The following is a 22400-nucleotide window of genomic DNA, read 5'->3' as shown; positions in this document are numbered from 1 at the left end:
ACTATTTGCATCCTCTTAGTGTTATAATTTAATGCAGAGCTGCTCTTGTGATGCCCTAATAGGGGATGTTTCATTCGTCTCTTTGTGGATCAAAGTGAACATGACGGCTTGCAGCTCACCACACTACAGAGAGTTCAGGAGGCGAACAATAGGAGCAAATTTTACTGTTATTTTATGAAGTTTGAGAACACAATAAAGGTGAAGGAAGGCACATTAATGGGATGTGAAAGCGATAATGTGTGTGTTTGTGGGTGGAGTGTCATGGGGGCACTGCTGTATTGTGTTTTACCCAGCTGGAGAGCATCTCCACACACACACACAGAGAGTCAGTAATTAGCTGCGAATACTTTTTCCAGACTGAAAGCAGTACAAGCAAAGAGACAAACACACATTTCAGTTCGACAGCGATGGTGATTAACATTTTTGTGGTCTAATCTCCTGTCTGTTGTTATTACAGATCTCCGGATCCCTCTCATGTGGAAAGACACAGAGTACTTCAAGAACAAAGGAGGTGAAGAGTCCTCTCTGTATGAGTGTGAAGGAATTCATTTATGGCTCATGAATGATTTATGCCTGTAGGATTTATTAATGATCAGCTTCTGAGCAGAGCCGCCTGTGGCTTCACACAGTTGTGAAATGGCTAGTTTAGAGATGTCGAATGTGGGTGAAAGTTTTGTGAAATCACAGTGGTGGTTGCGAGATTCCTCATGACTGCAGAACCGAAATCACCTTTTATCACTTGCTTCAGGGTGAATAAAAGCAATGTGGACTTTTTGTTACACATTTTAAAAATACATTAACCTATAAGATTCTCTCTGAAATGTGCAGATAAACCACAGAGTGTACCATCTATAGCAGTACCTGGAGCTGATCTGTTGCAGCTTTACCAGATAACTGTGTACTTTATAGGAATTGTGTGTGTGTTTTTTCAAATATGATAAACTCCTGGCAGCACAACCTGACCCACTGTTCAGTCTTGCTGGCTTTGCCTCTTGGCTCTGAGAAGCAGAAGCATGCAAGCACCGAACTGGGTCATTATTAGTAGGGCACTCCGTAAAAGAAAACAAATGAAATCCGTTGTGCATTTAAGGAACTAGCCTAGTCTTGTTCTGTGGGATATTACTCTAAACTGGGTCATGCTTAAATGTCTTTATGGCATTTGAGAATTCAATGGCGCCCTGAAAATATCGCAATATTAATTTTTATGTTGACTATTTTCCATCCCACCTCTTCTTGATAAAGTCAATGTGGGTTAACCCCTGTGTAGTCATTATAATAGTCTCAGTGCTCAGTCTCTCCCTTGGCAGCTTGAATGGAATTAATCTGCATGACCTGTGCATACAAATGAACTCAAGAGACAGGTAGAAGACTCTTAACAAAGCTTAATGAGGCTGTTAGTCAAGGTCATTAAGCACACCCAGACATAAACTGAGCCCAGGAGGCAAGGAGGAGTAAAGTGCGTTTCTTTCTCGCTTGTCCACTCATGTTTTAGCCAAGAGTGTCGAGCTCACACATCGAATAATAAGTTCAAACATGAAGTGTCAATGTGCCAGAGACGGGAAAACCCATAAGTTGGAGCAGACCGTGTCGGCGTCAGATGTAACCTTGAATTTTTATGGGAAATGGCAAAATGTGCACCTGAATTGTGCAGTAGGAGAGAAACACACACGGAAAGAAAGATAAACCGTTCAGTCACTGTATTTATATTGCAACACGGATACTGAAGGTGTTATTTCTTACATATATTGTTGTTAGGGATATGGATAGGATGTCGCTCTTCAGCGCAAGGATTTATGGCTTTACATGAAATTTGTATTCATGATATAGTTTATTTGCTATGTGCATCGAAGACAAGAGCTGTCGTTACCCAGCTTTTATTGACCACTGCGACATTAAATACCGATGCAGTTTAGTTTTAACAGCAAAACCCATATCAGTGCTTCATAGGGAGACTAAGCATTGAACAACAGCAGAAGTGCTTGTCAGCCAGGTGAAGGAGCTGATCTTCTTTCAAGCTTCATCTGCTCAGGTCATACGCCCTGCCTAGCCCAAGGCTTCGACACTTTGTTACAGCCCATAATTTCAAGGTTCCAAGTGATGCTATTTTGGAGCCGAAAATGAGTTTTTTTAAGTGAAAGATTTTTTTTTTTTCCCTCTCTGTCCACACTGTCTGTTCTGACCTTCCTTGTTGTCCTCTCTAGAGCTTCATCGGTGTGCAGTGTTCTGCCTGCTGCAGCTGGGAGGAGAGATCTTTGACACAGACATGGTGATAGTGGACCGGACACTCACCGATATTTGCTTTGACAACACCATCGTATTGTAAGTCACCTGTCAGGCCTGCAACCAAACAGTTACCTGAAATGATCACGAAGGACTTCGGAGCAGTGGTGGAAATTAACTAAAACTTAGTAAAAAATAGTCTTTTGCGTGTAACATACTGGCAACATATTATCAGAAAAATGTATAAAAAATAAATCATATTCATTATGCTAAATGGGTCTATCAAGAGTATTAAATTATGGAGCCCTGAAGGTCCCCCCCCTAAACATTGTTAAAAAACAGCTTTGCGTTAGTGCAGACAATCCCCTGTTAGTTTTGTTGAAGGACGAGTTCAGCTTCATTAATTGTTGTTGCATGGTGAGCTCACAGTGTGAATATGCAAGGACTTTTTTTTATAATAGTGCATCATGCTAGCTAATTGTGTGTTTTGTATGTGAAATTGAAGTAAAAATGAATTGTTAGTACAATATTTCAGCCTGAAATGTTGAGCAAGAAAAGTATATCATACATTGGAAATACTACTACTACTAAAGTATAAGTACATCAAAATTGTATTGTATACTTCTTGAGTAGATGCACTCAGTTTCCACCACTGCTTTTGAATGTCACTGATGATAACAGTCATCATGTGTGTACCTCTTTTACAGTAGCGAAGCCAGTCCAGGTTTTGAGCTGCGTGTTGAGCTGTACAGCTGCTGCTCAGAGGACGACTACTCTGCAGGAAGCACACCGAGGAAACTAGCCAGCAAGCTGAGCTCCTCACTTGGGCGATCAGCGGGCAAGAAGCTCCGGGCCGCCATGGAGCCTGGACCGTGTAGTCCTGTTAGCAACGGAGGGGCAGCCCCCCTCCTGCTGCCGGTTCCTTCTGTACCGTAAGCTTAGTTTGAAATAATAACCAGTTTTCATTTTCTACAGAGGGAGACTGGAGAAAGAAATAACATATTTATGGAAATGATTTCTCACTGTAAACATGCATATTTAAACACCAAATAGAATGCCTCCCTCCTTTCTTGTGTGTTGACAGGGGCCCTAAGTACCACCTCTTAGCTCATACCACCCTGTCGCTGTCACACGTCCAGGACAGCTTTCGCACGCATGACCTCACCATTTCAGGCAACGGTGAGTGGCAGCCTCCATCAATCTGTGTCCTCCCCATCTTCCTGCTCTCTCTGCCAAATCAGCCATCTGTCTATTTCTGTGTCCTTCCCTCACTCGCCACTGTCTCACGTATTCGCTTTGCATTCTAATAATTTCCTCTTACCCAGCTTATGGTACATCTCCTCCCCCCTCCTCCACATGTTCTCTGACAGACAGCCATTGTCAAGGTCACAGTAATAGAGGTTGTGCAAGTGAGGTGACTGCTGTGTAAAGCTGTAATGATGTGGGCTAACAAGGGCCCAGACCCTCAGACAGACAAGCCCCTAGTGTTTTATTCATTGGGCCTTCAGCCTGCTGTAAAGTTTCATTGCAGCACTTCATGACGCTCCCTGCAGCTGCCAGTCTTTTACACCCAAGTGCCTTGTTTTGTGTGTTAAAGGGGGGCAGTGTGACGTGGGGATGAAGTGTGTGTCTGTATGTGTGCATGCATATGAGTGTACATGCTTGTGTGTGAATTTTGAATGTCATATGGGAGTGTTTTTTTTAATTTATTTATCGTGTTTGTTTTTCTCCATCCTTCTCCTCTCTCCCTGTAGAAGAGTGTTCGTACTGGCTGCCGCTCTATGGCAGCATGTGCTGCCGCCTCGCAGCGCAGCCTCACTGTATGACCCAACAGATGATGAGCGGATGTTTGAAAGTTAAGGTAAGTTAACGAATGTGCACGCAGCAGTGATGTGAGCCATTTCTCTCAGGGTTTCATAAGTTTTTTTAAATTTATTTGCATTTGTCCGCCTTCCCTCCGTCTCATGTTGTCGTCTCTCCTTGTGTTTCTTTTACGCTGCTTTTTCTTCACCTGGCAGCAGTGTGGAGGTGACCCCCAGACTTGGACAAAAGTATACGCTGTTCTAAAAGGAACAAGCCTTTTCTGTTACCACCGGCAAGAAGACGTGGAGGCGAACATCGAGCCAGCTTTTACCATTGGCATCAACAAGGTCAGCAAAGGAGTCCTGTTTAAAAAGTGGAAAAAATACATTTCAAATGTAATATAAACCTCTTTGAGGTTGAGCCAACCTTCCAGAAAGCGTAGTTGTTTTTTTTTGGCAACGCCTACAGCTTCAGCAGAATAGGTGGTAAGAAACTAAGCTTGTGGATTGCTGCCAGTTGGAATCTGACGTAAACTGGTAGGTTATGAACCTTAAAAAATTAAATACGAAATTAGCTTTTTTCCTGCTAACTATTCTCAAGCTTTCCTCGAGCAAGGTACTTAGTCCTTAGCTGCCCCCGTCGGTCTGCTCAGAGGTCAAGAGTAGAAAAGTACATTGTGCTCCTCAGCTTTTGAAATGCAACTGTGGAAATGTTCAGCAGGACTGAAAAATGGCTGGATAGAAAGACTAAATCTACCGAGTATCTTCTTCAGTCTTTCTAAACACAGTAGCACACAGTGGTCAGCTCCATCCAATCAGGAATCATAATTCTCTCATCCGCTCATCTTTCCAGGCACTGAAGTGAAGAATAGTCTTCCAGTCAGATTCTCATCACTCATCTTATTTCCTGTATCTGTGTCTGCCAGTTGATGCCTGCGGGGCTTTTCATTCTTTCCATAGTGACTCATTCAGTCTTTTGTGACCTCTGACCCTCAGCAAACCGCTGACCTAAAACCAATTCGGTCAGATCAGGTCTGCATAATCCTTTGTTAGTCAGTGTCATGACTGTCCTGAAGAAGAAGAAAGATGGTGTGCAATGTGACAAATGAATGAGTGGAACAACACTACCATCTAGTGGTCATAAACAGACGCATTTGGAGTAGAATGTAGAGGTGGGAATTGGGAGTCTGCTCCTTTTGTCGGATAATTGCTGAAGGGAAATGATTTGGAAGAGGACTAATTGGTGGATTTATTAATGAGGACTTATTTTCAGGGGGGACTTACAATTGCAATTACCATAATGATCACTTGTTGCAGCACATAATTTTGTTCATTCAAGAGTGCTGCCATTTATTTCTGACTGTCATATCGTGGCAGATTGTTGTACTTTCTGTTGCACCTGTGTTTCAGGAGACCAGAATACGTGCATCAGAGAAAGACCCTCACAGTAAAGTTCAGAATATCTGTATCAGTAATCAGTACGGAGGGGAGGCGGTCACCCACACGTTGACCACTGACAGCCGCGAGGACACACATTCCTGGATGGAGGCCTTTTGGCAACACTTCTATGATATGAGTAAGTGCTGTGTGTGTATGTGTGTGTGTGATATACGCCCACTACATTCAGTCACTCACTATATTTTACAAAAATCTGCTCAAAACACTCTCACATAATGCTGTATATTCTCTATCTGCTGACTGGCTTGTTGAAGGTGACACTTTGTTCCAATACACAGGCCAATGGAAGCAATGCTGTGATGACTTAATGAAAATTGAACTTCCATCACCAAGGAAACCGGCTCCTGTCACACCGAAACAGGGCTCTCTTTACCATGAAATGGGTAAGACATCTCGCTGATTATATTACTGTGACTGTGCAATCCAAAACATAGTTAGTTGCTGTTAAATATACAGGAAAAATCAAACAGGGAAAGAGAGCGCTGTGGCTGCATCGCATGTGACTGTGGGTAGTTTTAATTCCTTGGGCGCATGAGCATGAAGGATGCTGTCACAATTACATTTTTCTCTGCGATATCTCAAACTCACACTCTGCTTTTCTTCTATGTTCTGTAGATAGAACGGGTCTTATCGCTGACACGCTGACTCACTCTCCGTCTTCTGTTTCTCTGTTCCCCTTTGTCCTTTTCAATTTTCCCTGTGTGTCCTGAATCCATCACTCCGTGGCATTTTCTGTTTTTCCCTTCCTTATTTCTGTGTGTGATAATATATTATTCATGATCAACACATTTTTCATCAACTCTCACCATTAATTTTAATTATTCAAACACCTTCTTCCATGAATGAACCTTTTTTTTTTCTCTCAACACCCCTTTATATTCATTTATTTAATAAACGTGCATCAACCCTTATCGATTTTTTTTTCTGTCATGATCATCAAAACACGCAAATGCCAAATTCCACCTGTTGCGCACTTCCTATCTACTCCATCCCTTCACACTTGCCAAACCTCCCTCTTCCTACCCCCCCTTGGCAGCCCCTCTTGCCACACCCTCCTGTGAGGGTCTTCTGCTGCAGGATAACGCTGTGTCTGCTGAGATTCGTGCTCTGCTCTCGTCCTATTACAACGACAGGTGAAGTAACAGGAGTAGGGCTCTGTATAAGCTATGTTGTGGTAAATGTTGCGATCCCAAGAGGCTGGATTGGATAAACAATCCATCCTGGATGGAATCGTGCAAATGTGGGATCTGCTTTAAATCAATGATAGTTTGTTGATTCTGCAAATTGTTAAGACCAGATCGGTTTGTTCCTTCCCCATGAATAAGGAACATTAAGATGCACCCAGATTGAAGTCTTTATCTTATTGTTATTCCACATGGATTTACAGTGCATGACTTGAAGAGGTGACTGAGACAGAGGCTCCTTGGTTTGTAATAAAACATCTAACAACTTAGCGTCTGCAATTTTTTTTTTCTGTTCATAAACTCAAGGATACATTTTGAAATGCCATTTCACAGCTTGAGTATGAAGGTAACATTTTGTAAAATGCAAACATTTCTTTAAACTCCTTTAGGATCCATACTTTCAGAGAGATTTGAATATTTCAACATTTCGCATTTACATGTTATCAACACTTCAGGAATATTCGAAACTGTAATAACTTCATTACCTCTTCTAAGAATCCCAAATTTTCGATGTAATCCCCAAGATAAATTTAAATCAGGTCAACTGGTCCTAAGCCTATTCTACAGCTGTGTAATGAGGAGTTTTGCTGCTTCTTTCTTGCAGTTATTGAGTCATCTGACGACCTGAGCAGCACTGTGTCGGACATCTTGGCTCGGAGGATGCAGGAGCTGGAGCTCCGCAGCCAACTGGGCACCTCTCCCACCTGGATGTCTGTGTTTGAGGAGAACAATGCCAAATGCGCTGGCCGTACTCGTCACTGTACTTCTCGCCTGTCTGGCCACAGCCCCTGCACCCCTCATCGACTGCCCCGGAGTCCCGCCAGCCCTCACCGCTGCCCACAGCTGGGTCTACTGTCCTCCGATGCCAGTCTGACCTCAGACAGCGACAGCCACTGTAGCACCAGTCCCTGCTCTCACCACCATGGCTGGCCTGAGCCTTCTTCAAACTTCTCTCTCTTGTCATCCTCCCCGTCCCGCCTGAGGCCTCGCACTCTATCGCTGGATGCTAAGCTCAGCACCCTTCGAGGGAGGGGATACGGAGGAGGAGGGGCCTTCCAGTGCCCATGCCAGCCTCCTCCCTCGTCGCTGCTCGCCCCTCTCCCCATCTCCTCTCGTTCTCCTCGGACACAGCACAGCACACAGACCACGCTCTCCTGCTCCAGCTCCACCTCCAGCAACAGCTCCAGCAACAGTGAGGGCAGCCACAGCCCAGAGTCATCTGAGGGAGTCCCCTTCTCCAGGCCCTCCCCAGCTCGACGCAGCCTCAGGAACCTCAGGGCCAGACTTGATCCTCGCACCTGGCTCCAAAGTCAGGTGTGAACTTGTTTCCTGACAGACGCTTTGTGCTCGCCTAAAGGCAGCAGTGCTTATTAAACTGTGGTTTAACAGGCTTAACACATGTGAACCAAACTCAGGCAAATCTGCTAAGCTACATGCACAGTCCCGAGGAGGATGCCTCTGGCCAGCCTCCTGGTGGAGAACGGATCATGGAAGCCCCTCCTGGGACAAATTGGAATGTCCTCTAACACAAAAGACAAGTGACAATCACTGCAGGAGTCTCTGTAAGTTGCTGAGTTGCCACAATTTTGAACTAAATTAAATGGAAGGTACTCTGCTTGCTTTGAGAAATGATGATCATGCTGCTTGGGAGAAAGTGAAGCTAAAGACTTGCTCAGATACATGCCATACTAAGCCTACTCTCTGTCTTTGGAAATCTAATTTTAAAACTGGAAAAGGTTTTATTTTGTCCTCTGCATCAGCCACTCAAATATCCTTTCAAGGTCATCTCTGTTAATGCACTAGCCCTATTTTGACTGGATGTTTCCTGTTATGTTACAAAGGTTTGCGGTGTTTATGCTATGGAAGCCAGTGAGCATGAGGCAAAAATGAACATGCAAGATAAGCAAAGGTTTATTAAGTCACAAGTTTTCAAATGTTAGAAACTGTTATGTGTGGAGGGAAGGGTTGATGTTTGTTGCCTGTACTGTGATACCTGCTTCATTGTACTTACCAGACTATTCACACAATACCTGATCTTTGTGGGTCTCCTAAAATGACTATGCACCGTTTTGTTTGTATGCATGATTTGACTTACTTGAGGTCATTTCAGCAGTGAATCTGGTGAAAGCTTAGCCTAATGCAAGTGCTCATACTTACTGTACTGGTTACAACTGTGATCTCTTCAGGGTAAATTTCTGTGCTCTGCTCTTTACTTTTACATGTTTATCTGCACACTCCTGACAGGCTGCTGTCAGATCCAGGTAATAGATCCTCATTAACATAGGACAAATCCTGAATAAACTGATATTAACCAAAGTTTAAGTATTATTGAAAGTCCAAGCCATACCTAAAATCTGCTATACAGCATCTTTGCAGTATTGTTGGTTTTCATTGTGTAGTGATCCTATAGAAAGTCCAATAAAATACAGAACAGCCACTAAACTATTATTATGCAACCCAGAAAGACATCTTGGAATTGGTTTTATGGTGGTTGTGGAAATATTTCGATATAATTGAGTACTGATATGGCACTCTAGTCAACCAGAAGTTAAATAATTTATTTACACTGCTGTTTTTTTTTAATATAAATTATGTTACTTGTTGCCATTTAGCCAACTCTATCAGAAGAAAACAGGATCAAATCTTATAGGAGAAACGGTGTCCCTTGTCAGTGCAGTACAGCCTCTTTTTTTCTGTCTTTGTTTATTGTGGTCTTTGGAAACAGTTGCCCTCTTGGAACTCAAGCGACCATTTTTACTTAGATATGTCAAATGCTTCGAAAAACAGCATTTGTTACTGTAAATTAATTTTTATAAGTTAACAAATAAACCTCCTCTTTTTGTCTTTTGTTACATTATTTTGTTTAAAAATGCAGCTGTACTGATACCTGATTCTCATGTTGTTAACAGATGATGTGCAGATCATTAACTGTTCCGAATAGATAACATTGAATGTTATAACCTTGCCAGAGTTTTCCGTGTTAGCAGGCTTTGTGTTCTGCATGTGCGCCATCCTAGGAGGCGAACAAAAGACGAGAAATGTGGAAATCTCGTTTAAATAATATAACATTAATTATAATAAATGTTTTATCAAATAACTCCCTTGTGTTTCTTTCATGTTTGTCTTGTACAAATGAAATACTGACTGCTCTAAAATTTAAGTCACATGCTTGTGGGTTTTTTTTATCTGTATAATTCAGTGGCAAGACTAAAATGCATAATTCCCTAACGTGAATTTTATTTTTCCATGACCATAAAAGACCCAAAGCTAATCTGTAACAGAAAGATGTGTGTTAGCACCTCATATTACCATGCACACCTTTCATATGCAGTGGGAGGCATTTCCATCAGATCAGAAGAGCACTTAAAGTACTCTGCACACTGAACATGTGATGGATCATATTCTATCCATTTCTGTTCTGCATCTCTTTCTCTCTCCTGCAACGAATCCCATGGGAGATCAACTCCTACGTGAACGACTGAACAAGCAATTCCATTTAGAGGCTGCATCCGTCTATGCTGGAGAAGAATCAAGAAGAGCAGGTAGAACAGAGACTTTATTGTCAATGTTTCGATAGCAAAGCTGTAGATTAGTCAATAGTACAAAGCACTCTTACAAACATAGGAGGTAGTCGACACTGAGTCTTCACTGAGCATTGTAGTAATATGCATAGAGGAATGCTATGGCCATAATGACTCTGTTTCAAATGCCTCAGAGAGGAGAACCCAAAGCTCCCTGTTTTCTGTTTGTCATGCAGAGTTGTACCATTATTGTGCTATTGTAACTTCACATCTGCTTAAAGTATAAAAACAATACATCTAATGATATTGAGACCAACATATACATATTAATCAGTATATAACAGAATCACACTTGTAAATACTTTATGTTATATGTTTGACATGAAGCTGATTATTGACTTATGTAACCCAATGCAGGGCATTTTACATAAAGTTTGGCAATTATATGGTTTCTGTTGGATTACATGAGTAAATGTACAGCGTTACATTAAGTCATCTCCCCTCCTTGCCCTCGTTAATGCCTTCCATACTAAAACATCTTTCTTTGTGCACTTGTGCTTCCTCCAGCTCCCATGAACCCCTCTCATTAGCAGGCACTCCGTGGATTGAACGCCCGAAGTGCCACCCCAGCCAGGGTACTCCAGGCGAATGTGGAGAACTTTGCAGGGCACGTTTCAGCTCTGCTGATGTATGTGGTTGCAATCCGATGAAGCCGCTTTGCCCCAAATGTGTTGTAGTGTCCTGGGAGGACTTGGTCCACCTGGTAAATGGATTTTATGGTCATTCAGTCGCTTATATGATGTACAGTACATGCCTCAGGTGTTCCTTGACTATTAGTTGTGAGATATCCAAGTAGCAATATTCTGGATTGACTTATTGTTTTTTATATGTTTTATTGAAATACTGTTCTTTTTAAACTGCAGAAGTCATCTGATGCAGTGAAAAAGTATTAAATGTACATGCAATAGCACACAAAATTTCAATATACTAATGTGAGATTTCCATTATAAATCTTTCTGATAATGTCGTAAGGTGTTTTGTGGCATCAAAGCTCAACTAATCTGAAAAAAAAAGAGAGCAGAACTATGGGCTGAAATGATGAGACTGCCCTCTACTGTGTTCCAGTGTTACCTGTTCGCTGTCCACCAGTCCGACCAGACGCTCACAGCTGCTGATGTAGTCGCTGACGTGACTGTAGGGCAGCCAGTCAATCATGGCGCCGTCATACACAACATCTCCACTGAAGAGCAACTTATTGTCACGGTCATGGAGGCAAATGCTTCCCCGGGAGTGACCGGGCATGTGAAGCACTGTCAGCTGTCTGTCGCCGAGGTTGATGACATCGCCTAGGCAAGAAAGGAGAGGGAGAGGGAGATGGCACCATATTTTCAAAGTCATTCAAACATACCAACATGATATGAAGTGTGCAACAAATTCACAGACTGGAATCCAGATGAACCACTCTTCATAATTTGGCTTATTGGAATCATACTGTAATATTCCGTATGTCGCTGATTTAGTCCAGATCAGCTATGAGTTGCACAAAATGATGAAGCTGAAACACTAAGCAATGAGATATTCCAACTGCACTGCAGCAGAGGCTCTGACACAGCAGAACAAGTCGGTGTATTGACTGACAGAGGAGAAATTACACTGCAAGAATACCAGAGAGGCCAACAGATTAAACTCCACTCCAACAGCCAAAAGACAGATGCAGCGGTATTTGCAATAAAGACTTGGTGCAACAACTATTACTAGACTTAGACAGCTGGCAAAGATGATGCAATTTCGAGAAAAGTAGTGATGCGTGCTTTTAAACTGTACGGCCAGTTTGTCCACGATCAAATTCAGATTTGTTTCGTGCTTTAATTCAGCTCACAACATGCTGACCCTTGAAATCGATCCACTGTAATCTGTACACGAGGCAGTACAAAATATTCCAGGTCAGCTGATTAAGTTGTGCATTTTCTCACAGAACAGTGGGGTGCACTGTAGTATTACTAATTTATGGGATGCTTTCAGTAAGAGCATGCCTGCACTCTGCATGCTCTTCTTTATTTCTTGAAAGTAACAGAATCCATCAAAGTCATCAGCACGCCGGCTTAAAATAGAACAGCTCTGCAGATATAGAGGAAAAATGAGCACAGCAGCTACAAATGAAAACATATTTTTCCCTTGTCAAACAATGTCTCACAAATGGCAGTCTGCTGAAGGTGGGTTGCCTTAGCACTCCTTACAGAGTCCATGTCATGTTATGTAAGGAGACATTTAGACCTGTACAAGCACTAACCCTAACCTCTTATAGACAAGCAAATGCGGCATCCTATATGATATAAGCTCGGAGCACCATCCATGAGGAAACTGGTTAAAAATAACACCCATTGTCTCCCCCATAGGTTGTGGGTGTATTCATTTAGTCATTTTTTGGTCTTCAGCCAAATTCGTTCCTGTGAGCAGAGAAACGACTCTGTCAGGCGCTTCATGTCCAAATCACAGCTACTGAGCTCGACGCGCCCATTAAAACCATTACAGTATCGAGCATGATGCTTATCCCTGGGTAAGTGCTTTCAGATCTGTGTTTGATCACAGATCCACTCCCCATACCATAAATCCTATCTGCAGAGGCTGTCTCTCCTACCTACCCTCCTGCAGGATGTGAGTGGGCTGCACTGCCTTCACTTTGTAGTGTCTGGCCCTCCATCCGGGGCTGGGAGCCTCGGCTATCTCCCTGTCGCTGAGCCAGGTGACCGTCTCGAAGTTGTCTCCGTTGGCCAGGGCATCGACCTCCGCGCTGTGGACGCCCACCTGTTGGAACTGATGCAGCCCACCCGAGTGGTCGAAGTGGGCGTGGGTGGCGATGGCCAGCAGTGGGTTCTTCCTCTGCGGGTCTTTGCCCAGCAGCCCATTGCCGTCGATGTAGTCCGGTAAGCTCCTCAAGCCCAGTCCCGTGTCGATCACCACGTCCTGGTGCGAGCCGCGGAGCAGCCAGATGTTAGCCCGGTTCTCCGACTGGTAGAATCGCTCCTGGATCCAGAAGAGTCCGTCTCCGAGCGACTTGTGAGCGTACCAGTCGGCTGCAGACATCCCAGTTCATGCGCTGGTCGAGGTGCGCTGCAGCTGGTGTCCTGCTGTCAGGTGGGTTTCCACAGAGGTATAGCTGCTGGCCTTCTAGCAGGAGGTGATATGTTTTCATTGAAGTGAATCTGATGGTGGCCGCCGACACACCCTTGTCAGAGACGGGGGCACTGATTGGGCGAACTGACGAATGACGGCAGAGAAAATTGGGATGTGATTGGCCGTAAATTAGCCACGCCTTCCTTAGCGTCACGTGGGGGCGGGGTAAGTTAAAGGCACATTTACGCATGCTGACTGTAGTGTGTGTGTGTGGTGGTTTCCAAGCCGGTGTTAGCAAAGCTGTTTAAATCTCAATGAGGTCTAGCTGTGTTTTATGTTATTTTAGGAGTTAGTTTACTTGCCGAAAGACAGATTAAAGTGGTCAGCTGAATATTAACGACAAGTAAACTCGAAAACATGGAGATTCCGTGACGGCTACATGTTTAGCCCTGAACTAGTCAGACTTCTAGGATTGTACGTGTCCACATTAGGAGCAATTTAGTCTTCTAGTGAGTATCTTAACTTTCTGTATGTGTAGCCGTGTCACTGGTTATTGGGTATTTCTGTGTATATTAGTTCACACTGAAAGCGATAAGTGGCTGCAGCTGTAGTATATGAACTTGTGCCAACACGTGTTTGGCAGTGAAGTGAAGTGGGCACATGTGGACGGTGTGTTGCAGGTAGAGAGGAGGCCTGCGGACATGGCCGGCAAAGGCCGAGGAGTAGCAGCCTTCACCTTCAACATCGAGGCTCTGGGCATCGGCAGGGGCAGCATGCCAGAAGCCAGGGTGGGGCCCAGTCCTCTGTTTCCAGTAAGTACCACACACACACACACACACACACACACACACACACATACAAATACAAATACTCAGCTACGATGACATATCATTTTCCAGTATATTAACTTAACCTTTAAGCCATCAAAGTGCACAAAACTCTGAAATAGTACAATTCAAGCCATTAAATGCATAGAACTGTGCTTTGTATTTTGATCAAACCTAAATAAAATGTAGCCCACCTATCCCTATTTTATATAGGAAAGGGCCCTGAGTTGTTTTGACATGCATATTCTCCTTTGATAAATCTCACTCGACTCTCTTTAGCTCTTGGATCTCCATAGCAACTTTAGTTTCTAAGCCAAATTATTCATTATAATGAAGAACAAACTATTGTATTTACCATTTAAATAAATAACTGCACTAGAAACAGTCAAACTAAAACAATCCCGCTTTAATTAAACCCCAAATGTGTGGAAAATGTGCATAAACAAAACAAACACAACCACAAGCCAAAGGTTCACAGTAACCTGACTTCAAAATAATTAAAAAATAAAACTGAAACAATCTGGTTAAGAGTAATTACTTTTCTTTAAATGTCCCATTACTTATTTATAGTGAGCACACCATTACTTAGTCTCTAAGCTGGTAACTTAACACAAAAAACCCCAAGGTGCAGACCTGATTCATTGCCTGAGATGATACAGACTAAACTCAGTAGTTCATGACTCGATAATGAGCAAACAAAAAAAGACTTCTTCGTGGTCATCTTAATATGCCTGTTTAAGTTCAGTGCCTTTTCATAGACTATCTTCGCAGAACCGACAATCTATCAGTTGTGCATCTGTTATTTTTTGCACAGAGCAGCATATAAGGTGCAAAAAGGAAAAATGTATGGTTTTGTAGTCACGTGCTAGACTTTTTTTTGTTTGTAATTTCTTAAAGCAGCTCGGCAGAAATTCATACACATGGGGGCTTTTAAGACCCTCAGGGGTTTATTTACCTCACTTGGATTCTACCGGAATGTTCTGTGTGCAGTTCTTATTTATACAACATTTGGAGTGGCTGTATAATGTACAGTATGTTTATCAAGGGAAGAACTTCAGTTTTCTTCCACTGAGCAAGAGTTTGCTTGTGGTACAAGTCCTCCTGACAACTGCTTTTCAATTTTAATTTGTGTCTTTTATTGAGGGCTCGGTGTTTTGAGGTGGTTATCGATTCTTTAAGCCAAAAAGGTTGTACACCTTCACTTGGCAGGCTGGAATCCAAATTGGTTTGTGTTTTGATTGCCAGAATCAGTTAGGTGCAATTTCATAGTGTGTTATTTTACTATATAGCATTTCATTAAAATCAACAGATGTAATTGCATTTCAGTAAAAACCCAAAAGTAGTCTGTTAGTCCTTAGTGTTGATCACAGCCGAACAAATGCACCTACGAAAAAGAAGTGTAGTTATTACCATTACGTTATCTGTGCTTCTCCAGAGCACAGACTTTAAACCAGTTCCGCTGAAAGCTGGTGAAGATGAGGACTACATGCTGGCCTTAAAACAGGAGATGAGAGGAACAATGCAGCAGCTGCCGCACAACATCAAGCCTCAGTCCAATAAATCAGGTGAGGATGAGAGTAGTGCATTAGAAACCTGACATCTGATAGAAATGCTACATCAATGCTGTAGGCTGCTGTGAGGGAAGATAATGCAGCTTTTAGGAACGGAGATGTTTAATTGGGGTCGTATCTAGAAAACAGAGAGCAGCAGATTCATGGTAGAATACTGAGTTACAGCCGCTGCCTCCTCTAATACAATTCCTTTAGTCTGGCTTTACAGAGCTTTCACAGTTTTCTTGCTCTTCAATGAGCTAAATCTGTGTATAGCAAGTAGTAGAAATATGTTTTTCAGGATGTTGTATTTTGTCAAATGAATCGAATGTCACAGAGCGTGTTTATACCAGCTGATTATTTTTGCTTGTGACTGGCACATGATTGTGTAGTGATTGTGTGCTGGATTTTGATTAACTTCTGAATGTGAAGTGAGCCAGTTGTTTAGAGTGTACTGAGTCAGAGCTTGCTCTTGTTTACACGAAACAGAAGTGGAGCGATACACTGAGAGATACCTGAAGAAAAGTCAGATTGAGGATGAAGACTGGACTCCAGGTATTTGGACAAAATGTTGTCATGGAATTGGAGCAAACTAAGGGGGAAAAATGATGTGAATACTATTCTTAATTTTAGACTGGAACCTCTTTCCAAAAGAATTGATGCCACAAACTAAAAAACCTCGTGCAAAAGCTGGTATGTAATCGCATTATTTATTTAAAGAGATTTCAGTTTGTGACTACATGAATAAAGACAAAATGCTTAAATGCAACAGGCACCAAGAAGAAACCAGTGAAGATATCGCGCAAAGAGACAGAAGCCATGCTGAGCAAATTAGATGTAAGCTTCTCTTCACTTTATTGCTCCATGTTCAGCCAATGAGTATTACATGTACTGTTAATTTATCCATAATGTCTTATACCATAGCGTACCCAGTTTAAAAGCAGCAATCTGCTGTAAAGTATATGAGCTTTTCAAAAAAAAAAAACGTGCATGTCTGTCTGAGCTGGCAAATGTTCTCCAATAATAGTTGAATGTTAATGTTTCAGGCACTGGCAAAGAATGATGACAGAAACCCTGAAAAATCGGATGATGAGACTGAAAAGAAACCTGGGAATGAGGAAGAAGAGGAAGTTGAAGCAGAAGAGTATGATGAAGAGGATATTGAAGAGGTTAGTTTGCAAATTAGAACCTGAAAGCTGTTTTTCCCAAATCTGTTGAAAATCTTATTGTCAGCATTTGACCAGACCTGATGTTGTACTACAAAGGAATCATGTTTCCTTTGTTTCTGTGCAGGAAAACGACTACATTGACAGTTATTTCGACAATGGCGAAGATTTTGCTGCAGACAGTGATGACAATATGGACGGTGAAGCAACATACTGAGACAATGCGACTCAGCCGTTGAAACTCAAGCGAGCGCGCACTGTGGAATTAAACCACCATTGTGTGGTTTTTTTTCTGTTGGTTAACTATTGTAGATACATTGGGAGTACTGTTTGAAAGAGAGAGCCTTTGTTTGTTTTATTTTGTGTGATCTGAGAAGTGAGTTCTGTTTAAAAAATGTAAATAAGAAATGCAAATCTATGTGCACACTGGCAATAATTTATTCAAAATAGATTTATTTATTCTTCAGCCTGTAGACAGATTCCACAGGTTGAAAGGCACATACTGTCAACAACATGTAATGCTTTGTCATAAAATATCAAGTGAACACAGTGATAAAATAAAAGGGCTATATACCAAAGTCTAAAAGTTCACATAATTACAAGTATGAGTGAGAATACTGTGCATCTCCCACATTCCTCACCATGCTCTTCGAGGTTTTTGTTTTGTTTTTACAAAAAAAATGCAGTTCTCTCCAGGCATGCTAAAGCAAGGACAGATTCAAGCAACTTGAAAATCATAAACATCATTTAACTGGTAACCAATACTGATATTGGAAGCAAAAACTATTGCTCAAGCTTGAAATAAATTAATTCTAATTAAACACTATGGCAGCAATCTTACTTTTCCAACAAATATTGTTGAAAAATAAACTATTACTAATATGGCAAAAAATACAGCTAGTCCAAAATGAGTAAAAATCAATTTAAAGCAAATCCACAGGGGAAATGAGTCACTAAGAAAGTGGTCACTTATCCACCACTAAATCAAATGAGACACATTAGTGTTGGCATCCGTCTTGGTCTGTGTGTGCAGCTGAAACTTCAGCAGCATGGATAATGGACAAAGCATCACCTAATTCCTGCTGGAAATGTTAATGACAACTCCGAAATTCATACATTTTGAAAAAGTTCAACCTAGCCTAATGTTTGTCAGTTAAAACAGACAAATCTGGGAGAGAGTTGGACCCACTTTAAGTCCTTTAACACTTCTTGTTGAAAAGCATGTAAATGTAAAAGGACAACCATGTGGAATAACTGGCCTCACCCGTATCCCTGGTCTCCCAGTTCTTTTAAAATGTCTGTACCCACCACATCCCAGTTTGAAAGATTGCACTGACGTACTGTGTTGTAGTAATTAATGGGGACATCCATCAAGCTTTATTAAGTCTCTGAGTTAGCAACAGTTTGTACAGTATGTAAATGTATGATCCCCTGCTATGTTTTGTCAGGGCCTCCATCTTTACCCCCTCCTGCTTTGTCCGTAACAGGTCCTTGTGGGTTTCCTTTAATCACGTGTTCAGGTCCACCTCCAGCAGGATTGTCTCCTATAATGTGAGTTTCCACAGCATTGCCATCCAAATTTTTATGAATGTCACCATGACCTTGTGGAGGATTATGATGGCTGACGTCAGCTTTCACAAGAACCTCATAGTACAGCAGATAAAACACAGGCGTGACAATGCCAACAACCAGCATGATGGCAACAGCCGTCCACCATCTCATGCCCCAGTCTGCCCCATAATAAGGGTCCTTCCTCTGTGCTGGCTTATACTCAACTTCTCCTAGCAGTGGCTGCTGTTGCTGCAATGTTAGGGAGGACACAACCTCGTTGAGACTATTCCGAGACGGTCCTGTGGATTTCACCAGCCGCTCAATGTCCTTGTCCTTCTCCAGGAGGAATCCTTCCACGCTGTCCGTAGAAGAACAAGAGTCCGTGGAGGACTCGGTAGGGAGAGATGTAACAGGTGAGATCTGAGGCAGGCGTCTTGCTCCTGTGGGAGAGGTGGGGGAGGCAGATTTGAGAGGACCAGTGGTATGAGTCTCAGTGAGGACACTGAAGCGCCTCACGGGAATCTTAACTGAACGCAGCGCAAAGAAGTCCTGCTCTGTCAAGAGGTTGTTGGCACGCTTTATGTCAGCCACCTACAAAGCAAACAGAAGGAAGATGAATTTAATTAACTGCTTACAAACTGCACAGTCTTCCAAAATACTGGAAAATTAAATGCCTACTGAATATTCTAGATTCTGAGTCAACCACTAAATTACAGTGGGGCCTTTTTCAAATGCATATAACACACTAATTATAGCCAACACTGTATAGACTTCATGAAATCTCTTTCACAAAGTGTCTACATAAATTGTAAGATATCAATAGTAGATCAAAACTTTCAAATCGACTTCTTCACATTGACTGACTTTTGAAAATGCAAAATCTGTCTTATTGTCTCATTATATAGACATGCAGAGTGCCCTTGTTTTGAATCAAAGTATCAATGATACAGAGAAGTCATTCCTTGGCAACAGTTATACATTCAGCATGGCATGGTTTGAGTGCACATAACAATTAGGGGTTCTTTTGAATTAGGAATCTCAGCAAAGACATACTGAACAATGGTACTGCAGGGCAATGCTGTTCAGGGTGTCCCCCTCCTGGATATCTCTGGTCAGGTAGATAATGTCCATCCTCTCTCTGGATGTGCTCCTCCGCAGCCTCTCTCTGCCACGTGGCCGAAGCTCATAGCTTTCTGCATCCTCTTCTGACAGGTCATTCTCCGAGCCATTGTTTCCAAACAGGTAGGCATGACCGCCATTGGCCGGCTGCACCATGGTGGCTGTCTGGAACCCATAGTGCTGGCTTCTGCTGGACATGTTTCTTCACTATATAGAGACAAAACACAGATATGTATGATTACCAAATGCCGATCTTGTACAGCACAGTCTTTGCGCTACCAGCAAGGCTACTTTACCCACACAGATACTGAAAATGTAGCTTCAACTTATAACCTGTTTCACAAAGGTTAATCAAAGACATGGGCTAATTTATCAGGGTGTATAGCTTGAAACCAATGGGGAACATTGTATGACAGGTTCACACAACACATTAATTTGTTTGTGGAGGCATACGTAATTGTGACACTTCTAAGTTTTAGTCATACATGCAGGTGACTATGATGCCACTGTGTGAATAGCAGAGGCAGAAAACTCTTCACTGAATTCCCTTGGAGAGATTTATTGCCTAGCATAATAAACTACAGAGATATCAACAAAATATGAATTAATTTTGGTCCACACACACCAATGTATAAGACTAAAATAAACATTTCTTCCTCTGAAAATACCAATAAACAGGTGCAGATGTTATGAAAATCCAATGAGGAAGTTCAGCATACTGAAAACAAAAGGAAAACATTTTTCTGACAGTGCTGAAGATTGAAGTTGCAGTTACCATCAAACTGTGCCTCTTACAGTTCGATCAGTACGGTCACTCATCTAGATGTCAAAGTACTATATTTACTAACATCTCTGCATTCTTTGTTCAGCCATGGGAACACCACCCAGGAACGTTTAGCGTTATCTTATCATACAGCCATTCCTGGTAATCCCCTGTCACAGTTGTGGCGCAGCTATTACAAGGAAAAGAAAGCTGACTGACAGATTTCCTAGGGAGACTGTGATGATGTTGGCTATCGAAAGTGCAGCTATCACTGTCAGGCGTTATCCCTAAGCACACTCATAATCATCTTCAGTCTTAAACACACAAGGTTGTAATTAACTAGTCACGCTTAGAAAGAGTTGTGGTTTCTAAAATCCAGAGTTAGCTACTATTGATCTAAGTAACTATTTTAAGACAACATACTAATGCTACAGTTCAGTCTGTCATCCCATAAGAGTGCAGTCGAAGTAGCTGACTAATAGAGATAACTACGCAAGTTTGAAGACACGTCTATTTACGCAACAAAGTCACTGCCAATAATTACAGTTAACCGTCACGTTTATCTTGAACAAGAAACGTTAGGTTCAGCTCAGCTCCAAAGTTAGCAAACTGAGGTCTGTATGCTCGGGCTAGGCTAGCGCTAACTAGCGTCCACATATTGATGTAGCTAACGTTAGTGAGCTTTGTACTGTTCAGTTGGTCAGTGGCCACAGTTGACGAATACGTTTTCACGAAGTTCAATTTACCTGAAAAAGTGAACACCGCTCAATTAGTTCTCCTTAGTAATGTCCATGTTTTCCACAGGATTATCTTCGGGCTCACCTTGCCGTCGGTATGTTACCTGGCAGCTAGCTGCTGCTGCTACTGAAAAGCTACCGCTGACGCCACGTCAACAAAATACTTACGTAATGACGTTACCACTGACAACCCAAACATGGGAGCCCGGTTGTGATCGCAAGGTGGCGCCAAATGTCCAGGTAATGCCTTACAGTCTCTATTATTACGATCCTTCCTTTTTTTAAAATGTATTTTTTTATTTGCATAGACTACTTTTTCAGAACCAGAACAACAAACACAGTTTTGTATAGAACTCAGTGTCGGTTCATTATTTTTGTTTTTGTTCAGACTTCTGTGTTCATATCAGTATTAGCTAGTGTTATAGAACTAAACCAGATTAAACCAATTTCGGCCTTGGAAATAAAAATACAAAATGTTTTGACACCAGAGTCTTGCTTTTTCATTTAAATAAAAATTAATAAACAAACAAACAAACAAAGTAATAAAGTTTATTTATACAATACATTATCATAAATAGATATTATTTGAAGTATTTTACAAGCAAATTTAGTGAAATGACATTATTAAATTAAATAAATGAGGGGAAAATAGTGAAACAAGGCAACTTAAGTGTACTCAAATTTTTACGAATAATTAAACCACAATTTTTAGTTTTATTACTTTTAATTGGTGATTTGGTGCACAAAGTTAAATGCTGACAAGTAAAAAAAAAAATGAAAGATGGATATAAAGGAATAGGTTCAGCTCTGCAGATATGATACAAGACTTGTTCTGAACAAACATATGTATTTCAATAAGTAGGGCCTTAAATTCAGTTCTACGTTTAACTGAATTGGAAGTGTCTCATGTTCTTATGAGGGAGGCCAGTGAGTCCACTCTACTGGTAGTAAAAGCATGGATGAATCTTTCTATATCTTTCTTGGACCCAAAGTTTCTTTAGTTTTTTTTTTTTCAAGATGCTTGATTGAAGATTTAGTCACATGATTGTTGAAATTGAAGTCCTCACAATTTTACTGTAGACTCCTACCTGTATGTTAAAACAAACACAAAATTATCCAAATACTGTTTATTAGTATGGAAGGTATGCAGAGTAAACTCAACTAACAGCTTAACTCTGGGTCTGCTAAATTCAACTGAAACCACTAAATGGTACAAAGCATATTCTAAAATAGTTACCTGTTGCTTACTTATTATCAGCTGTGGGTGTTCGTATTTATATTTGGGAGCATACACTGCATGTTTGGGCCAATTTGCTACTACGTTTTATCAGCTTTCAAGTTACGTTAAGTACAAGTGTGTAGTTGAGTGACAGCAGCAGTGGAGAGCA

General features: G+C 41.7%; 4 protein-coding genes across 10 annotated transcripts in view; 2 read left to right on the top strand and 2 right to left on the bottom strand.

The window, feature by feature from the left end:
* rtkna (rhotekin a) overlaps positions 1-9761 on the top strand; it is a 56059-nt gene extending 46298 nt beyond the window's left edge. For 3 of the 6 annotated variants that reach the window (XM_022200870.2, XM_022200872.2, XM_022200873.2), the window contains exons 3-11: positions 458-511; positions 2202-2319; positions 2928-3152; positions 3305-3399; positions 3975-4081; positions 4239-4370; positions 5433-5598; positions 5759-5863; positions 7269-9761. In XM_022200870.2, coding sequence (XP_022056562.1) covers positions 458-511; positions 2202-2319; positions 2928-3152; positions 3305-3399; positions 3975-4081; positions 4239-4370; positions 5433-5598; positions 5759-5863; positions 7269-7984 — 1718 coding nt within the window. In that variant the 3' untranslated portion in view covers positions 7985-9761. Of the gene's footprint in view, positions 1-457; positions 512-2201; positions 2320-2927; positions 3153-3304; positions 3400-3974; positions 4082-4238; positions 4371-5432; positions 5599-5758; positions 5864-6516; positions 6618-7268 lie in introns of those variants that run through there. The other 3 variants (XM_022200874.2, XM_022200871.2, XM_051950773.1) reach the window with 3 other exon arrangements.
* A 446-nt stretch (positions 9762-10207) lies between these two features.
* Positions 10208-13396, bottom strand: mblac2 (metallo-beta-lactamase domain containing 2). Its single transcript, XM_022200876.2, has 3 exons — positions 12828-13396; positions 11317-11531; positions 10208-10945 (listed from the first exon to the last, which is right to left on the bottom strand). Exons 1-3 carry the CDS (start codon positions 13267-13269, stop codon positions 10772-10774), a joined length of 831 nt encoding a protein of 276 aa, XP_022056568.1. The 5' UTR covers positions 13270-13396; the 3' UTR covers positions 10208-10771.
* A 30-nt stretch (positions 13397-13426) lies between these two features.
* Positions 13427-17438, top strand: polr3g (polymerase (RNA) III (DNA directed) polypeptide G). Of its 2 annotated transcripts, XM_022200877.2 has the most exons (8): positions 13427-13808; positions 13980-14111; positions 15562-15691; positions 16166-16231; positions 16310-16369; positions 16449-16513; positions 16723-16845; positions 16970-17438. In XM_022200877.2, exons 2-8 carry the CDS (start codon positions 14001-14003, stop codon positions 17057-17059), a joined length of 645 nt encoding a protein of 214 aa, XP_022056569.1. In that variant the 5' UTR covers positions 13427-13808; positions 13980-14000; the 3' UTR covers positions 17060-17438. The 2 variants fall into 2 exon arrangements, with proteins under 2 accessions (XP_022056569.1, XP_051806735.1); XM_051950775.1 differs by having other exon boundaries at positions 13427-14111.
* lysmd3 (LysM, putative peptidoglycan-binding, domain containing 3) lies at positions 17276-21182 on the bottom strand. The gene is made up of 3 exons (XM_022200875.2): positions 21022-21182; positions 19447-19719; positions 17276-18984 (listed from the first exon to the last, which is right to left on the bottom strand). The coding sequence occupies exons 2-3, from the start codon at positions 19708-19710 to the stop codon at positions 18277-18279; spliced, it is 972 nt and encodes a 323-aa protein (XP_022056567.2). The 5' UTR covers positions 19711-19719; positions 21022-21182; the 3' UTR covers positions 17276-18276.
* Positions 21183-22400: the final 1218 nt, after the last annotated feature.

Source organism: Acanthochromis polyacanthus, chromosome 7, assembly GCF_021347895.1.
Source record: "Acanthochromis polyacanthus isolate Apoly-LR-REF ecotype Palm Island chromosome 7, KAUST_Apoly_ChrSc, whole genome shotgun sequence".
NCBI classification, from domain to species: domain Eukaryota; kingdom Metazoa; phylum Chordata; class Actinopteri; family Pomacentridae; genus Acanthochromis; species Acanthochromis polyacanthus.
This window is presented reverse-complemented; position numbering and strand designations above follow the sequence as displayed.

Bases quoted from the DNA above. Each gene is read 5' to 3' on its own strand.
- polr3g (XM_051950775.1), top strand. From the start codon at position 13,914: ATGAACTTGTGCCAACACGTGTTTGGCAGTGAAGTGAAGTGGGCACAT. The intron at 14,112-15,561 runs GTAAGTACCACA...GTGCTTCTCCAG, and splicing joins GGCCCAGTCCTCTGTTTCCA to AGCACAGACTTTAAACCAGT. The intron at 16,846-16,969 runs GTTAGTTTGCAA...GTTTCTGTGCAG, and splicing joins ATGAAGAGGATATTGAAGAG to GAAAACGACTACATTGACAG.
- lysmd3 (XM_022200875.2), bottom strand. From the start codon at position 19,710: ATGTCCAGCAGAAGCCAGCACTATGGGTTCCAGACAGCCACCATGGTG. The intron at 18,985-19,446 runs GTATGTCTTTGC...TTTGCTTTGTAG, and splicing joins CCCTGCAGTACCATTGTTCA to GTGGCTGACATAAAGCGTGC.
- mblac2 (XM_022200876.2), bottom strand. From the start codon at position 13,269: ATGTCTGCAGCCGACTGGTACGCTCACAAGTCGCTCGGAGACGGACTC. The intron at 11,532-12,827 runs GTAGGTAGGAGA...TTTCTTGCCTAG, and splicing joins CACTCACATCCTGCAGGAGG to GCGATGTCATCAACCTCGGC. The intron at 10,946-11,316 runs GTAACACTGGAA...TCCATTTACCAG, and splicing joins GACTGGTGGACAGCGAACAG to GTGGACCAAGTCCTCCCAGG.